We start from the raw sequence: 17,682 nt of genomic DNA on the forward strand, positions 1-17,682 counted from the left end.
GGTGATGTTCTAATACACCATAACCCTGACCATACAACTACAGACACAAGAACGCGTTCTGGTGACGTTCTTATACACCATAACCCTGACCATACAACTACAGACAGAAAAAGCATTCTGGTGACGTTCTAATACACCATAACCCTGACCATACATCTACAGAAACAAAAAGCATTCTGGTGACGTTCTAATACACCATAACCCTGACCATACAACTACAGACAGAAAAAATGCGTTCTGGTGACGTTCTAATACACCATAAACCCTGACCATACATCTACAGACACAAGAACGCATTCTGGTAACGTTCTAATACACCATAACCCTAACCATACAACTACAGACAGAAAAATGTGTTCTGGTGACGTTCTAATACACCATAACCCTGACCATACCCCTACAGACACAAAAACACGTTCTGGTGACGTTCTAGTACACCATAACCCTGACCATACAAGTACAGAAAGTAAAACACGTTCTGGTGACGTTCTAATACACCATAACCCTGACCATACATCTACAGACACAAAAACGCATTCTAGTAACGTTCTAATACACCATAACCCTGACCATACAACTACAGACAGAAAAAACGCGTTCTCGTGACGTTCTAGTACACCATAACCCTGACCATACAACTACAGACAGAAAAATGTGTTCTGGTGACGTTCTAATACACCATAACCCTGACCATACATCTACAGACACAAGAACGCGTTCTGGTAACGTTCTAATACACCATAACCCTGACCATACATCTACAGACACAAGAACGCGTTCTGGTGACGTTCTAATACACCATAACCCTGACCATACAACTACAGACACAAGAACGCGTTCTGGTGACGTTCTTATACACCATAACCCTGACCATACAACTACAGACAGAAAAAGCATTCTGGTGACGTTCTAATACACCATAACCCTGACCATACATCTACAGAAACAAAAAGCATTCTGGTGACGTTCTAATACACCATAACCCTGACCATACAACTACAGACAGAAAAAATGCGTTCTGGTGACGTTCTAATACACCATAACCCTGACCATACATCTACAGACACAAGAACGCATTCTGGTAACGTTCTAATACACCATAACCCTAACCATACAACTACAGACAGAAAAATGTGTTCTGGTGACGTTCTAATACACCATAACCCTGACCATACCCCTACAGACACAAAAACACGTTCTGGTGACGTTCTAGTACACCATAACCCTGACCATACAAGTACAGAAAGTAAAACACGTTCTGGTGACGTTCTAATACACCATAACCCTGACCATACAACTACAGACAGAAAAACGCATTCTAGTAACGTTCTAATACACCATAACCCTGACCATACCCCTACAGACACAAAAACACGTTCTGGTGACGTTCTAGTACACCATAACCCTGACCATACAAGTACAGAAAGTAAAACACGTTCTGGTGACGTTCTAATACACCATAACCCTGACCATACATCTACAGACACAAAAACGCATTCTAGTAACGTTCTAATACACCATAACCCTGACCATACAACTACAGACAGAAAAACGCATTCTAGTAACGTTCTAATACACCATAACCCCTGACCATACAACTACAGAAACAAAAAAAACGCATTCTAGTAACGTTCTAATACACCATAACCCTGACCATACAACTACAGAAACAAAAAAAACGCATTCTAGTAACGTTCTAATACACCATAACCCTGACCATACAACTACAGACAGAAAAACGCGTTCTGGTGACATTCTAATACACCATAACCCTGACCATACATCTACAGACACAAAAATGCATTCTAGTAACGTTCTAATACACCATAACCGTGACCATACAACTACAGACAGAAAAACGCATTCTAGTAACGTTCTAATACACCATAACCCTGACCATACAACTACAGACAGAAAAACACATTCTAGTAACGTTCTAATACACCATAACCCTGACCATACAACTACAGACAGAAAAACGCATTCTCGTGACGTTCTAGTACACCATAACCCTGACCATACAACTACAGACAGAAAAATGTGTTCTGGTGACGTTCTAATACACCATAACCCTGACCATACCCCTACAGACACAAAAAACACGTTCTGGTGACGTTCTAATACACCATAACCCTGACCATACATCTACAGACACAAGAACACGTTCTGGTGACGTTCTAGTACACCATTACTCTGACCATACAAGTACAGAAAGTAAAACACGTTCTGATAATGTTCTTGTACACCATTTGCCTGACCATACAAGTACAGACACAAAAACACGTTCTGGTGACGTTCTAGTACACCATTACCCTGACCATACAAGAACAGACACAAAAAGACGTTCTGGTGACGTTCTAGTACACCATTACCCTGACCATACAAGTACAGACACAAAAACACGTTCTGGTGACGTTCTAGTACACCATTACTCTGACCATACAAGTACAGAAAGTAAAACACGTTCTGATAATGTTCTTGTACACCATTTGCCTGACCATACAAGTACAGACACAAAAACACGTTTTGGTGACGTTCTAATACACCATAACCCTGACCATACAACTACAGACAGAAAAATGCGTTCTGGTGACGTTCTAATACACCATAACCCTGACCATACATCTACAGACACAAGAACGCATTCTGGTAACGTTCTAATACACCATAACCCTAACCATACAACTACAGACAGAAAAATGTGTTCTGGTGACGTTCTAATACACCATAACCCTGACCATAACCCCTACAGACACAAAAACACGTTCTGGTGACGTTCTAGTACACCATAACCCTGACCATACAAGTACAGAAAGTAAAACACGTTCTGGTGACGTTCTAATACACCATAACCCTGACCATACATCTACAGACACAAAAACGCATTCTAGTAACGTTCTAATACACCATAACCCTGACCATACAACTACAGACAGAAAAATGCGTTCTGGTGACGTTCTAATACACCATAACCCTGACCATACAACTACAGAAACAAAAAAAACGCATTCTAGTAACGTTCTAATACACCATAACCCTGACCATACAACTACAGACAGAAAAACGCATTCTAGTAACGTTCTAATACACCATAACCCTGACCATACAACTACAGACAGAAAAACGCGTTCTGGTGACGTTCTAATACACCATAACCCTGACCATACAACTACAGACAGAAAAATGCGTTCTGGTGACGTTCTAATACACCATAACCCTGACCATACATCTACAGACACAAGAACGCATTCTGGTAACGTTCTAATACACCATAACCCTAACCATACAACTACAGACAGAAAAATGTGTTCTGGTGACGTTCTAATACACCATAACCCTGACCATACCCCTACAGACACAAAAACACGTTCTGGTGACATTCTAGTACACCATAACCCTGACCATACAAGTACAGAAAGTAAAACACGTTCTGGTGACGTTCTAATACACCATAACCCTGACCATACATCTACAGACACAAAAAACGCATTCTAGTAACGTTCTAATACACCATAACCCTGACCATACAACTACAGACAGAAAAATGCGTTCTGGTGACGTTCTAATACACCATAACCCTGACCATACAACTACAGACAGAAAAAACGCATTCTAGTAACGTTCTAATACACCATAACCCTGACCATACCCCTACAGACAACAAAAACACGTTCTGGTGACGTTCTAGTACACCATAACCCTGACCATACAAGTACAGAAAGTAAAACACGTTCTGGTGACGTTCTAATACACCATAACCCTGACCATACATCTACAGACACAAAAACGCATTCTAGTAACGTTCTAATACACCATAACCCTGACCATACAACTACAGACAGAAAAATGCGTTCTGGTGACGTTCTAATACACCATAACCCTGACCATACAACTACAGAAACAAAAAAAACGCATTCTAGTAACGTTCTAATACACCATAACCCTGACCATACAACTACAGACAGAAAAACGCATTCTAGTAACGTTCTAATACACCATAACCCTGACCATACAACTACAGACAGAAAAAACGCGTTCTGGTGACGTTCTAATACACCATAACCCTGACCATACATCTACAGACACAAAAATGCATTCTAGTAACGTTCTAATACACCATAACCGTGACCATACAACTACAGACAGAAAAACGCATTCTAGTAACGTTCTAATACACCATAACCCTGACCATACAACTACAGACAGAAAAACACATTCTAGTAACGTTCTAATACACCATAACCCTGACCATACAACTACAGACAGAAAAACGCGTTCTCGTGACGTTCTAGTACACCATAACCCTGACCATACAACTACAGACAGAAAAATGTGTTCTGGTGACGTTCTAATACACCATAACCCTGACCATACATCTACAGACACAAGAACGCGTTCTGGTAACGTTCTAATACACCATAACCCTGACCATACATCTACAGACACAAGAACGCGTTCTGGTGATGTTCTAATACACCATAACCCTGACCATACAACTACAGACACAAGAACGCGTTCTGGTGACGTTCTTATACACCATAACCCTGACCATACAACTACAGACAGAAAAAGCATTCTGGTGACGTTCTAATACACCATAACCCTGACCATACATCTACAGAAACAAAAAGCATTCTGGTGACGTTCTAATACACCATAACCCTGACCATACAACTACAGACAGAAAAATGCGTTCTGGTGACGTTCTAATACACCATAACCCTGACCATACATCTACAGACACAAGAACGCATTCTGGTAACGTTCTAATACACCATAACCCTAACCATACAACTACAGACAGAAAAATGTGTTCTGGTGACGTTCTAATACACCATAACCCTGACCATACCCCTACAGACACAAAAACACGTTCTGGTGACGTTCTAGTACACCATAACCCTGACCATACAAGTACAGAAAGTAAAACACGTTCTGGTGACGTTCTAATACACCATAACCCTGACCATACATCTACAGACACAAAAAACGCATTCTAGTAACGTTCTAATACACCATAACCCTGACCATACAACTACAGACAGAAAAATGCGTTCTGGTGACGTTCTAATACACCATAACCCTGACCATACAACTACAGAAACAAAAAAAAACGCATTCTAGTAACGTTCTAATACACCATAACCCTGACCATACAACTACAGACAGAAAAACGCATTCTAGTAACGTTCTAATACACCATAACCCTGACCATACAACTACAGACAGAAAAACGCGTTCTGGTGACGTTCTAATACACCATAACCCTGACCATACAACTACAGACAGAAAAATGCGTTCTGGTGACGTTCTAATACACCATAACCCTGACCATACATCTACAGACACAAGAACGCATTCTGGTAACGTTCTAATACACCATAACCCTAACCATAAAACTACAGACAGAAAAATGTGTTCTGGTGACGTTCTAATACACCATAACCCTGACCATACCCCTACAGACACAAAAACACGTTCTGGTGACATTCTAGTACACCATAACCCTGACCATACAAGTACAGAAAGTAAAACACGTTCTGGTGACGTTCTAATACACCATAACCCTGACCATACATCTACAGACACAAAAACGCATTCTAGTAACGTTCTAATACACCATAACCCTGACCATACAACTACAGACAGAAAAATGCGTTCTGGTGACGTTCTAATACACCATAACCCTGACCATACAACTACAGACAGAAAAACGCATTCTAGTAACGTTCTAATACACCATAACCCTGACCATACCCCTACAGACACAAAAACACGTTCTGGTGACGTTCTAGTACACCATAACCCTGACCATACAAGTACAGAAAGTAAAACACGTTCTGGTGACGTTCTAATACACCATAACCCTGACCATACATCTACAGACACAAAAACGCATTCTAGTAACGTTCTAATACACCATAACCCTGACCATACAACTACAGACAGAAAAATGCGTTCTGGTGACGTTCTAATACACCATAACCCTGACCATACAACTACAGAAACAAAAAAAACGCATTCTAGTAACGTTCTAATACACCATAACCCTGACCATACAACTACAGACAGAAAAAACGCATTCTAGTAACGTTCTAATACACCATAACCCTGACCATACAACTACAGACAGAAAAACGCGTTCTGGTGACGTTCTAATACACCATAACCCTGACCATACATCTACAGACACAAAAATGCATTCTAGTAACGTTCTAATACACCATAACCGTGACCATACAACTACAGACAGAAAAACGCATTCTAGTAACGTTCTAATACACCATAACCCTGACCATACAACTACAGACAGAAAAACACATTCTAGTAACGTTCTAATACACCATAACCCTGACCATACAACTACAGACAGAAAAACGCGTTCTCGTGACGTTCTAGTACACCATAACCCTGACCATACAACTACAGACAGAAAAATGTGTTCTGGTGACGTTCTAATACACCATAACCCTGACCATACATCTACAGACACAAGAACGCGTTCTGGTAACGTTCTAATACACCATAACCCTGACCATACATCTACAGACACAAGAACGCGTTCTGGTGATGTTCTAATACACCATAACCCTGACCATACAACTACAGACACAAGAACGCGTTCTGGTGACGTTCTTATACACCATAACCCTGACCATACAACTACAGACAGAAAAAGCATTCTGGTGACGTTCTAATACACCATAACCCTGACCATACATCTACAGAAACAAAAAGCATTCTGGTGACGTTCTAATACACCATAACCCTGACCATACAACTACAGACAGAAAAATGCGTTCTGGTGACGTTCTAATACACCATAACCCTGACCATACATCTACAGACACAAGAACGCATTCTGGTAACGTTCTAATACACCATAACCCTAACCATACAACTACAGACAGAAAAATGTGTTCTGGTGACGTTCTAATACACCATAACCCTGACCATACCCCTACAGACACAAAAACACGTTCTGGTGACGTTCTAGTACACCATAACCCTGACCATACAAGTACAGAAAGTAAAACACGTTCTGGTGACGTTCTAATACACCATAACCCTGACCATACATCTACAGACACAAAAACGCATTCTAGTAACGTTCTAATACACCATAACCCTGACCATACAACTACAGACAGAAAAACGCGTTCTCGTGACGTTCTAGTACACCATAACCCTGACCATACAACTACAGACAGAAAAATGTGTTCTGGTGACGTTCTAATACACCATAACCCTGACCATACATCTACAGACACAAGAACGCGTTCTGGTAACGTTCTAATACACCATAACCCTGACCATACATCTACAGACACAAGAACGCGTTCTGGTGACGTTCTAATACACCATAACCCTGACCATACAACTACAGACACAAGAACGCGTTCTGGTGACGTTCTTATACACCATAACCCTGACCATACAACTACAGACAGAAAAAGCATTCTGGTGACGTTCTAATACACCATAACCCTGACCATACATCTACAGAAACAAAAAGCATTCTGGTGACGTTCTAATACACCATAACCCTGACCATACAACTACAGACAGAAAAATGCGTTCTGGTGACGTTCTAATACACCATAACCCTGACCATACATCTACAGACACAAGAACGCATTCTGGTAACGTTCTAATACACCATAACCCTAACCATACAACTACAGACAGAAAAATGTGTTCTGGTGACGTTCTAATACACCATAACCCTGACCATACCCCTACAGACACAAAAACACGTTCTGGTGACGTTCTAGTACACCATAACCCTGACCATACAAGTACAGAAAGTAAAACACGTTCTGGTGACGTTCTAATACACCATAACCCTGACCATACAACTACAGACAGAAAAACGCATTCTAGTAACGTTCTAATACACCATAACCCTGACCATACCCCTACAGACACAAAAACACGTTCTGGTGACGTTCTAGTACACCATAACCCTGACCATACAAGTACAGAAAGTAAAACACGTTCTGGTGACGTTCTAATACACCATAACCCTGACCATACATCTACAGACACAAAAACGCATTCTAGTAACGTTCTAATACACCATAACCCTGACCATACAACTACAGACAGAAAAACGCATTCTAGTAACGTTCTAATACACCATAACCCTGACCATACAACTACAGAAACAAAAAAAACGCATTCTAGTAACGTTCTAATACACCATAACCCTGACCATACAACTACAGACAGAAAAACGCATTCTAGTAACGTTCTAATACACCATAACCCTGACCATACAACTACAGACAGAAAAACGCGTTCTGGTGACATTCTAATACACCATAACCCTGACCATACATCTACAGACACAAAAATGCATTCTAGTAACGTTCTAATACACCATAACCGTGACCATACAACTACAGACAGAAAAACGCATTCTAGTAACGTTCTAATACACCATAACCCTGACCATACAACTACAGACAGAAAAACACATTCTAGTAACGTTCTAATACACCATAACCCTGACCATACAACTACAGACAGAAAAACGCATTCTCGTGACGTTCTAGTACACCATAACCCTGACCATACAACTACAGACAGAAAAATGTGTTCTGGTGACGTTCTAATACACCATAACCCTGACCATACCCCTACAGACACAAAAACACGTTCTGGTGACGTTCTAATACACCATAACCCTGACCATACATCTACAGACACAAGAACACGTTCTGGTGACGTTCTAGTACACCATTACTCTGACCATACAAGTACAGAAAGTAAAACACGTTCTGATAATGTTCTTGTACACCATTTGCCTGACCATACAAGTACAGACACAAAAACACGTTCTGGTGACGTTCTAGTACACCATTACCCTGACCATACAAGAACAGACACAAAAAGACGTTCTGGTGACGTTCTAGTACACCATTACCCTGACCATACAAGTACAGACACAAAAACACGTTCTGGTGACGTTCTAGTACACCATTACTCTGACCATACAAGTACAGAAAGTAAAACACGTTCTGATAATGTTCTTGTACACCATTTGCCTGACCATACAAGTACAGACACAAAAACACGTTTTGGTGACGTTCTAGTACACCATTACCCTGACCATACAAGAACAGACACAAAAAGACGTTCTGGTGACGTTCTAGTACACCATTACCCTGACCATACAAGTACAGACACAAAAACACGTTCTGGTGACGTTCTAGTACACCATTACCCTGACCATACAAGTACAGACACAAAAACACGTTCTGGTGACGTTCTAGTACACCATTACTCTGACCATACAAGTACAGACACAAAAACACGTTCTGATAATGTTCTTGTACACCATTTGCCTGACCATACAAGTACAGACACAAAAACACGTTCTGGTGACGTTCTAGTACACCATTACCCTGACCATACAAGAACAGACACAAAAAGACGTTCTGGTAACGTTCTAGTACACCATTACCCTGACCATACAAGTACAGACACAAAAACACGTTCTGGTGACGTTCTAGTACACCATTACTCTGACCATACAAGTACAGAAAGTAAAACACGTTCTGATAATGTTCTTGTACACCATTTGCCTGACCATACAAGTACAGACACAAAAACACGTTTTGGTGACGTTCTAGTACACCATTACCCTGACCATACAAGAACAGACACAAAAAGATGTTCTGGTGACGTTCTAGTACACCATTACCCTGACCATACAAGTACAGACACAAAAACACGTTCTGGTGACGTTCTAGTACACCATTACTCTGACCATACAAGTACAGAAAGTTAAACACGTTCTGGTGACGTTCTAGTACACCATTACCCTGACCATACAAGTACAGAAAGTAAAACACGTTCTGATAATGTTCTTGTACAATACAACCCTAATCTTACAATTCCAGCCACCAAAAACCTTCTGGTAATGTTCCGGCTGATTATCACTTGTGTGCAGTGATGTGTGTGTATGTGTATGTGTGTGTATGTGTATGTGTGTCCTGGTGTGGAGTTGCCTTCAGCAGAGGCTTTAGGCACTGATGATGGACAGTCTCATTCCAGATCTTTGTAACGCCGAATTTCACCATTTCCTGCTCGATGCCAGCGGCTAATAAATATCCCTTTAATGAATCGGCAGCAGCTCCGTTATTCTTCCAGCCAGGATGGTGAAACCCCCTCACTTAGCATAATGGATGAAACGAGTCCTTTGGGCGACTTCTGTTTTATTAAAACTGTAATAATATGTACGGCGGCTGCTCAGGGTGGCTGCAGTGCGGCTGCACGATTCATACCTGAGATTATCTGTCAGAACTCACAGAACCGTCCATTTCATCTGGTCATACCGTGTAGTTATTGAAATCGCCCGCGGCAGAACTCGTGTCTGGAAGACGTGACACCGCAGGGGACGGATGGCGCCGGAGACGGATGATGTTTGGCGCGGCGAAGATGCCGACTTCCTCGCAACTCCCGCCGTGCATCTCGCCGGCGTCAAAATGAAGAGGCTTCCTCATCAAACCAGCAGAATGCGTACGGAAATATGGAAATATTCTAAACTACAAAGCTAAAGCAAAATCAAAATGACAGCAGGACAAATATTGAAATGTTCCGCATTAAAAGTTGTTTCTTTTAATCACGCATTCATGAACCCATGAAGATAAATGTAATTTCACGCCAAAAACCGGATCATTTGTTCGTAATTGACACATACCTTCACATACGTTACGTTCCTTTTTGTCTAATGTTGGTAATTATGGCTGAAGAAATCATAAATCCAGCATCTCAAATTATCAAAATCAGTCAGAACACAAAAGCCTCCTTGTTTGCGGCCTAAAGTCTTGAAATAAATTCTGAAAACTATTATAAATTATAAAAACAAATGAGCTTTTTCACTCATTAATCGCGGAACTCCATGCATGTTCACTGTCAATAGGAGAAGAATGGAGGATAGTAAAGAGGGGAAATCGGGACGAACAGCAACACCACATCCCACAATGCAATGCCGAGTTGCAACGGCAGCTATGCTTGAACCTAAATTGAAAATTAGCCATTCTGTGAACTCTGAAGGGAAGAAAGCTGATTATTTTCCCACTAAATCTAATTAACGAGTTTCAGCTCTGGGGTTACGTCTTCGGAGGGCATTTCCATTTCCATGACGTTCCCTGCAAGAGGCGCTTAAAAATTCACGGTGAAGTATTACAACATGAACACACACACACACACACACACACACACGTGTTGCCGATGCTGAGAGAGCGGTGCAGCGACGTCGGGGTTCCTCGGCTTCATAATTTACCTCGGAGCCGCGGAGCGGCCGACCCCGCCAAGGAACATGACGGACCGCGCCGCTTACCGACTCTGACAGGCCCGGGGTTCCGCCCGTTACTTAGCAAATAAACACGTTTACCCCAGAACGCAGACCTGGTTATCGGCGATTCCGCAACAACACAATCCATCACCGTCCGCATTTTCCACACGACGGAACCCGTTTCCACGGCGCGTCAACACCGCGAGCGGAGAACTGGGGAGCCGAGGAGAGCGGCCAAACCCCACTTCTTACCTGGAAAAGAGGGTCCTTACCTGACGGGTTCAACAGGCGCCAGGTGATGGATGGATCTGGCCTCCCATTGGCCAGACAGCTGAGCGTCACGTTGCTGCCTTCGTTGACGGTGATGTCCTCCGAGACCTTGTAGATGTTGGCAGGAACTGAAAGAGAGAGAGAGAGAGAGGAGATGATTACACCGGTCACCATGCCGACAGCCTGTTTCATCGACTCCGATTCGGCCCCGCCCGCCGCCATTTTTACATCTGTCACCCCCCCCTCCGGTAAAGTCTAATGAAGCTGAAGTTGCAAAGTTCTGATTCTGCGGTAATTTACGAGCGCGGCGCCGCCTCCCGTTTCCACGGCGGTCAGCACTTCAGCCGCCATCAATCAGCGGCGCGGACGCGTCGTACATCATCAGGTGACGCGCCGCACGGCGGGAATGACAACTTGTTTATTTTATGCAGATGAGCGGCGGGGCCATCATTAGCATACGAGAGTTACTTACCAGCGAGAACATCCATTACACAACAACACAACAACAAGTCAGCATTTCAAACCCAACCTCCAGCGGCCAATCAACACGACCCCGTAACTCAGGGAACCGTCCGGAACCTCGTTCCCCATTCCTCTCCTCCTTCCGACACGCCTGATCTTTCATTCCAACAAACTCGTCCTCTGAAACCGTCCCGGTGCAGACTGAGGAGGCAGAAGACTGGACGGGTGGAGCCACGAGCGCCGTGATTGGCTGGACTGCCGAACGACTGATAACTGAGCTGCTGGTGGAGATCCAGTCGATGGACCAGGAGGATTAGTGTAGCCTCCAGCCAGGATTGTTCTCTGATGGACGAGAACCTTTGATCAGATTGGACAGGAAGTGGATCTTTGTTCGAAAACAAGAGGGAGGAAAAAAAAAGAAGGATGGAACACTGCGGTGACTCTGGCGTTCTAGATCTGGAACGGTGAAACCGTCCGTTACTCTCTGATGCGAAAGCAGAACCCACTTCAATCTTAAATGGCAAAACAATTATGCTAATTTGGAGCTAAAAACGACAGCGGCAGTAATGGCTCTCCAGGCTTCCAGGTCATGCTGGAGGAAGAGAAGAAGCAAAGTTTCATGCTGGCCCCTCCCCTCGTGGTCCAAACACGCCACATCCAGAATCCATTTATTACAGCGGACCTGATAAAAAGTGAATTCGTGGGAGGAGCTTATTATAGATCTTCTCAGATCAGCCTGAGCTCTGCCATCATCGTGGCGTGCGCCGTTCCTCAGAGGTTCCTCGCAGGACTGATGGAAGAACTTGAGGAGCTGATGAATGACGGCATGCTGACATGATTGCTGCGAGATGATCCTGCTGAGAATCGTGTTTACTGCCGAAACGAAACGGCCGTCTCCTCCATCCGTGACTCATCCTCCCTCGAATACGACGAGGCGGAGGAGGGTGGAGGTTCACATCGACTCGCTCTGTTCCTCCGTCTTCCTGCCTCACGGCGTCTTTACTGACTCAGGGTGTCCCACTAACACGCATGAAATTACAGTCGAGGAGGTGAACCGGGGCGCAGATCAACAAACACACTTATAAACACACTCACATACCTACACACGGTAACACACTTATACACACTCACATACCTACACACTCAAACACACTCAAACACACTTATACACACTCACATACCTACACACTCAAATACACTTATACACACTCACACACACTCACATACCTACACACTCAAACACACTTATACACACTCACATACCTACACACTCAAATACACTTATACACACTCACATACCTAACACCAATACACTTATAACAACACTCACATACCTACACACTTATAAAGCACACGCACACACACGCACAGACCGACACAGCAAACACACTTATACACACTCACAGACCGACACACTCAAAGACACGGAGAAAAACACGCACAGACCGACACACGCAAACACCGGAGAACAACGCACAGACCGACACACGCAAAGACACGGAGAAACCACACAGACGACACACGCAAAACACACGATACACACGCACAGACCACACACGCAAACACACGGAGACACACGCACAGACCGACACACGCAAACACACGGAGGACACACACAGACCGACACACAAAACACGGAGAAACACACGCACAGACCGACACACTCAAACACACGGAGAAACACTCAATACCGACACACGCAAACACACGCAAACACAGGATACACACTCACAGGCCGACACACGCAAAACACACGGAGACACACGCACAGACGACACAGCAAACAACGGAGACAAACACAGACCTACACAAGCAAACACAACTGAACACACTCACAGACCGACACACAACCCACACGGAGACACACGCACAGAACCGACACACGCCAAACCACACGAGACACACTCACAGACCGACACCGCAAAGACACTTATACACACTCACACCGACACACGCAAATACACTTAAAACCACACATACCTACACACTCAAATACACTTATAAACACACTCACATACCTACACAATCAAATACACTTATAAACACACTCACATACCTACACACTCAAATACACTTATACACACACTCACATACCTACACACATTATGTGTGTGTAAGTATGTGAGTGTGTGTGTGTAATGTGTTGGTGTATATGTGTGTGAGTGATGTGTTGGTGTATGTGTGTGTGATGGGTTGATGTATGTGTGTAGGTGTGTGATGTGTTGGTGTATATGTCTGTGTTTGTGTGATGTGTTGGTGAATGTGTGTGTGTGCTGTGTTAGTGTATGTGTGTGTGTTTGTGTAATGGGTTGGTGTATATGTGTGTGTGATGTGTTGGTGTATGTCTGTGAGGGTACGTGGTGTGTTGGTGAATGTGTGTGTGTGCTGTGTTGGTGTATGTGTGTGTGTTTGTGTAATGGGTTGGTGTATATGTGTGTGTGATGTGTTGGTGTATGTCTGTGAGGGTACGTGGTGTGTTGGTGAATGTGTGTGTGTGTGTGTGTGATGGGTTGGTGTATCTGTGTGTGTATGTAATGTGTTGGTGAATGTGTGTGTGTTTGTGTGATGGGTTGGTGTATATGTGTGTGTGTCTGTGTGATGGGTTGCTGTATATGTGTGTGTGTGTCTGTGTATGTGTTGGTTTATGTGTGTGTGTGTGTGAGATGGGTTGTGTGTGGTGTGTAATGTGTTGGTGAATGTGTGTGTGTTTGTGTATATGTGTGTGTGTATGTGTGTTTATATGTGTATATGTTTGTGTGTGTGTGTGTGTGATCAGGAATGTTTGAATTTTTGTGGGCGTCGGCTCTCATATTTACAGTAAATCTTCCTGCTGCCGCGAACAGAAATTAATTCGATTTGTATTCAAAAGCTGTGATGATGGAGCGCTTAATAACACAAAACGAGATAATAAAGGAAGAAGAAGCCGCCCACGGCAGCAGATCATCCGCTTCTCAAATACGACCAGAAATCTGGCATTTTCTGGCCAATCCGAATGATGATGATGAACCGCAGGCAGGTGGTGAGGCTCCTGTCTGCGGTTCTCCGGGTTCCGCGGCTACGCGGAAATGCAAGTGTGGCGAACGTGAATACGGGTCCTGGGAGGAAGTCAATCAACCCGACCTCAGAAGAAGACGAGAAGGCTCCTCCATCGCCGCACCAATCAGCCCGCCGAGTGTCCGTTTAGTCAATAATCAGGAGAGTTTCTCGGCAAATGGAAAATATAATGAAGCGTTTCCTTCCCCCCTTTACAGCCGGTAATGGTATTTCATGCAGATTTATCTGATGTAAAAATAAACTCGTCGTGAATTCTGCAGAGTTGCAAAAAAATGTTTTTTTTTTACAGCCAGGATCAGACGATTTGCTGGAGGAACCAGTCACCAGATTAAAAAGCAGGAAGTTCAAGTTCACCAGAAGACCAGAGCTTCACCACAATCTTCGCGACATTGTCATTCTCACCCGCGCCCCCCGGTTCTCCGTTTACATCAGGGACACAGGAACGTCCTCGAGGGACGAATTTCCTGCTGGAACAGAGAGGCTTGGCCCCGCCCCACCAGACATGGTTCTGATGAATGGGGGTGTGAGCGCACATCTGGACCGCAGCAGCCTGCAGGACGTCCTTCACCTGCGTCAGTCACAAGTGACTGAGGACGACGCGTCCCTCCTCACCACATAGAAAAGATCCGAGTCGATGTTCCGTCGTATTTCAAACCGACGCGGAAACGGAACCGGGGATTCTGCTTCATTGTGGAGTTCAAAAGAAACAGACAATAGAACCAATCTGTAGCGCCTAAAAATAACAGAAACACACACACACACACACACACACACACACACACACAGACTGACTGAAATGCACACGCATGCAAGCAAGAGCATCCAAATTAAAACAAACAGATGTGCGTGTGCGTGTGTGTATAAACACACAAGTGAGTGTTGGCAAATGGCTGCACAAATACACTGCGAGGTCTGCAAACACACAAACACACCCAGATGCACACACACTCACTCACACACACACACACAAACACACTCAAATTGGCATGCACACACACAAACACACATATATAAACACACACACACACACAAACACACCCAGATGCACACACACTCATACAGGCATGCACACACACACAAACACACATATATAAACACACCCACACAAACACACTCAAATTGGCATGCACACACACACAAACACAAATAAACACACCACACCCGCATGCACACACACAAACACTCAAATCGGCATGCACACACACACACACACACACACACACACACACACACAAACACAAATAAACACACACACACACACCCGCATGCACACAAAACACACACCCACATGCACACAAACACACACACACACACACAAAAACTCAAAGAAACACACGTGCATGCACACACACACACACACACACAAAAAAACACACTCATGCCCACAAACACACACCAGCATGCACACACATACACAAACACAAAGAAACACACACAGTGAGCGTTTCCATGGAGAAGCGGCCCTGCTCCGTGTCAGGGACGCTACAGAGGAGCTTTCAGGAGGCGGCCGGAGCTTCAAGAGGTTCGTCAGGGACCTCTGAAAGGTCCACACTGTCCCCAGATAATTGGTAAAGGTCAGCGCTTCTTCCTGCGCAGACTTTCAAGTGGAAAGTCGCAGCCCTCGCCGCAGCCCTCTTAAGGCCGACCGAGCCGCCCACGCCGCCACCACGGCCAATCAGGCCCCGGGACGGCCGAGCGCGCCGCTTACGGGATAAATGCGCCGTACATGAATGGATGATGACACCGGCGGGCCGCCGCAATAAAAGACTCTCGTCCCGAAGACGGTGACGCCGGCGAGGTCGTGCTAATAAACGCCGCGCAGTCATTAGCATTCCTCTCTAATTCCGCCGAGGAAGAGCGACTCTTCGAAAGCGCGAGACGCCGGAGTCTGAAAAGAGAGTCTGATTAGCCTCAAATTACAGGCGGCCCTGGCGACCATCAAAACTCGCCGTCTGTTCCTGCAGCGACGCCAGTCGCGCAGCGCCAAAAGAAGGCCATCGGCGTGAGTTTCAGTTCGCGGTTCCGCGAAGGCCTTTCCCGGTAATTACGTCACGGTTCCCAGACGCTCCACGATCCGTCCCATCCGAGACCTTATTAGTGAAAGTGAAGTGGTTGTCACTTGTGATACACAGCAGCACAGCACACGGTGAGCAGTGGGCGGCCATGACGGGCGCCCGGGGAGCGGTGTGTGGGGACGGTGCTTTGCTCAGCGGCACCTCGGCGGATCGGGATTCGAACCGGCAACCTTCTGATCACGGGGGGCGCTTCCTTAACCGCTGGCCACCATTAGGGTCGGAGAACAGACCAGCGGCAGCAATTATTCCCTTTCTGAAGCCAACAGAGCACACACACGTCCTCCTGTCCTGATCCTGAGCTGGAAAAAGTGGATTCCTGGTTCCGTCATCGTTCCTTTATGCGCCCGTCAGGCCATTTATTCTGGCAGAACAACCAGAGAACTAATATCTGTAATTTCACGCGTCAGAACGGTGCCGCTGTGCTTTATGAGCTTTTTAAAAAGCGGCGTACATCAAAAGAACAAGGAGGAAAAGCGGCGGCTGAATTAACGCCGGATAATTAAACCCAAATCCGTT

The 17,682-nt window shown here is 44.5% G+C and overlaps 1 protein-coding gene across 4 annotated transcripts in view; it reads right to left on the bottom strand.

The window, feature by feature from the left end:
• Window positions 1-17,682, bottom strand: part of LOC114802397 (limbic system-associated membrane protein-like) — a 229,234-nt gene that overhangs the window by 13,034 nt on the left and 198,518 nt on the right. For all 4 annotated transcript variants that reach the window (XM_029001268.1, XM_029001265.1, XM_029001267.1 and 1 more), the window contains exon 4: window positions 11,578-11,703. In XM_029001268.1, coding sequence (XP_028857101.1) covers window positions 11,578-11,703 — 126 coding nt within the window. The remainder of the gene's footprint in view (window positions 1-11,577; window positions 11,704-17,682) is intronic.

Source organism: Denticeps clupeoides, chromosome 13 (assembly GCF_900700375.1).
Source record: "Denticeps clupeoides chromosome 13, fDenClu1.1, whole genome shotgun sequence".
Lineage (NCBI taxonomy): Eukaryota > Metazoa > Chordata > Actinopteri > Clupeiformes > Denticipitidae > Denticeps > Denticeps clupeoides.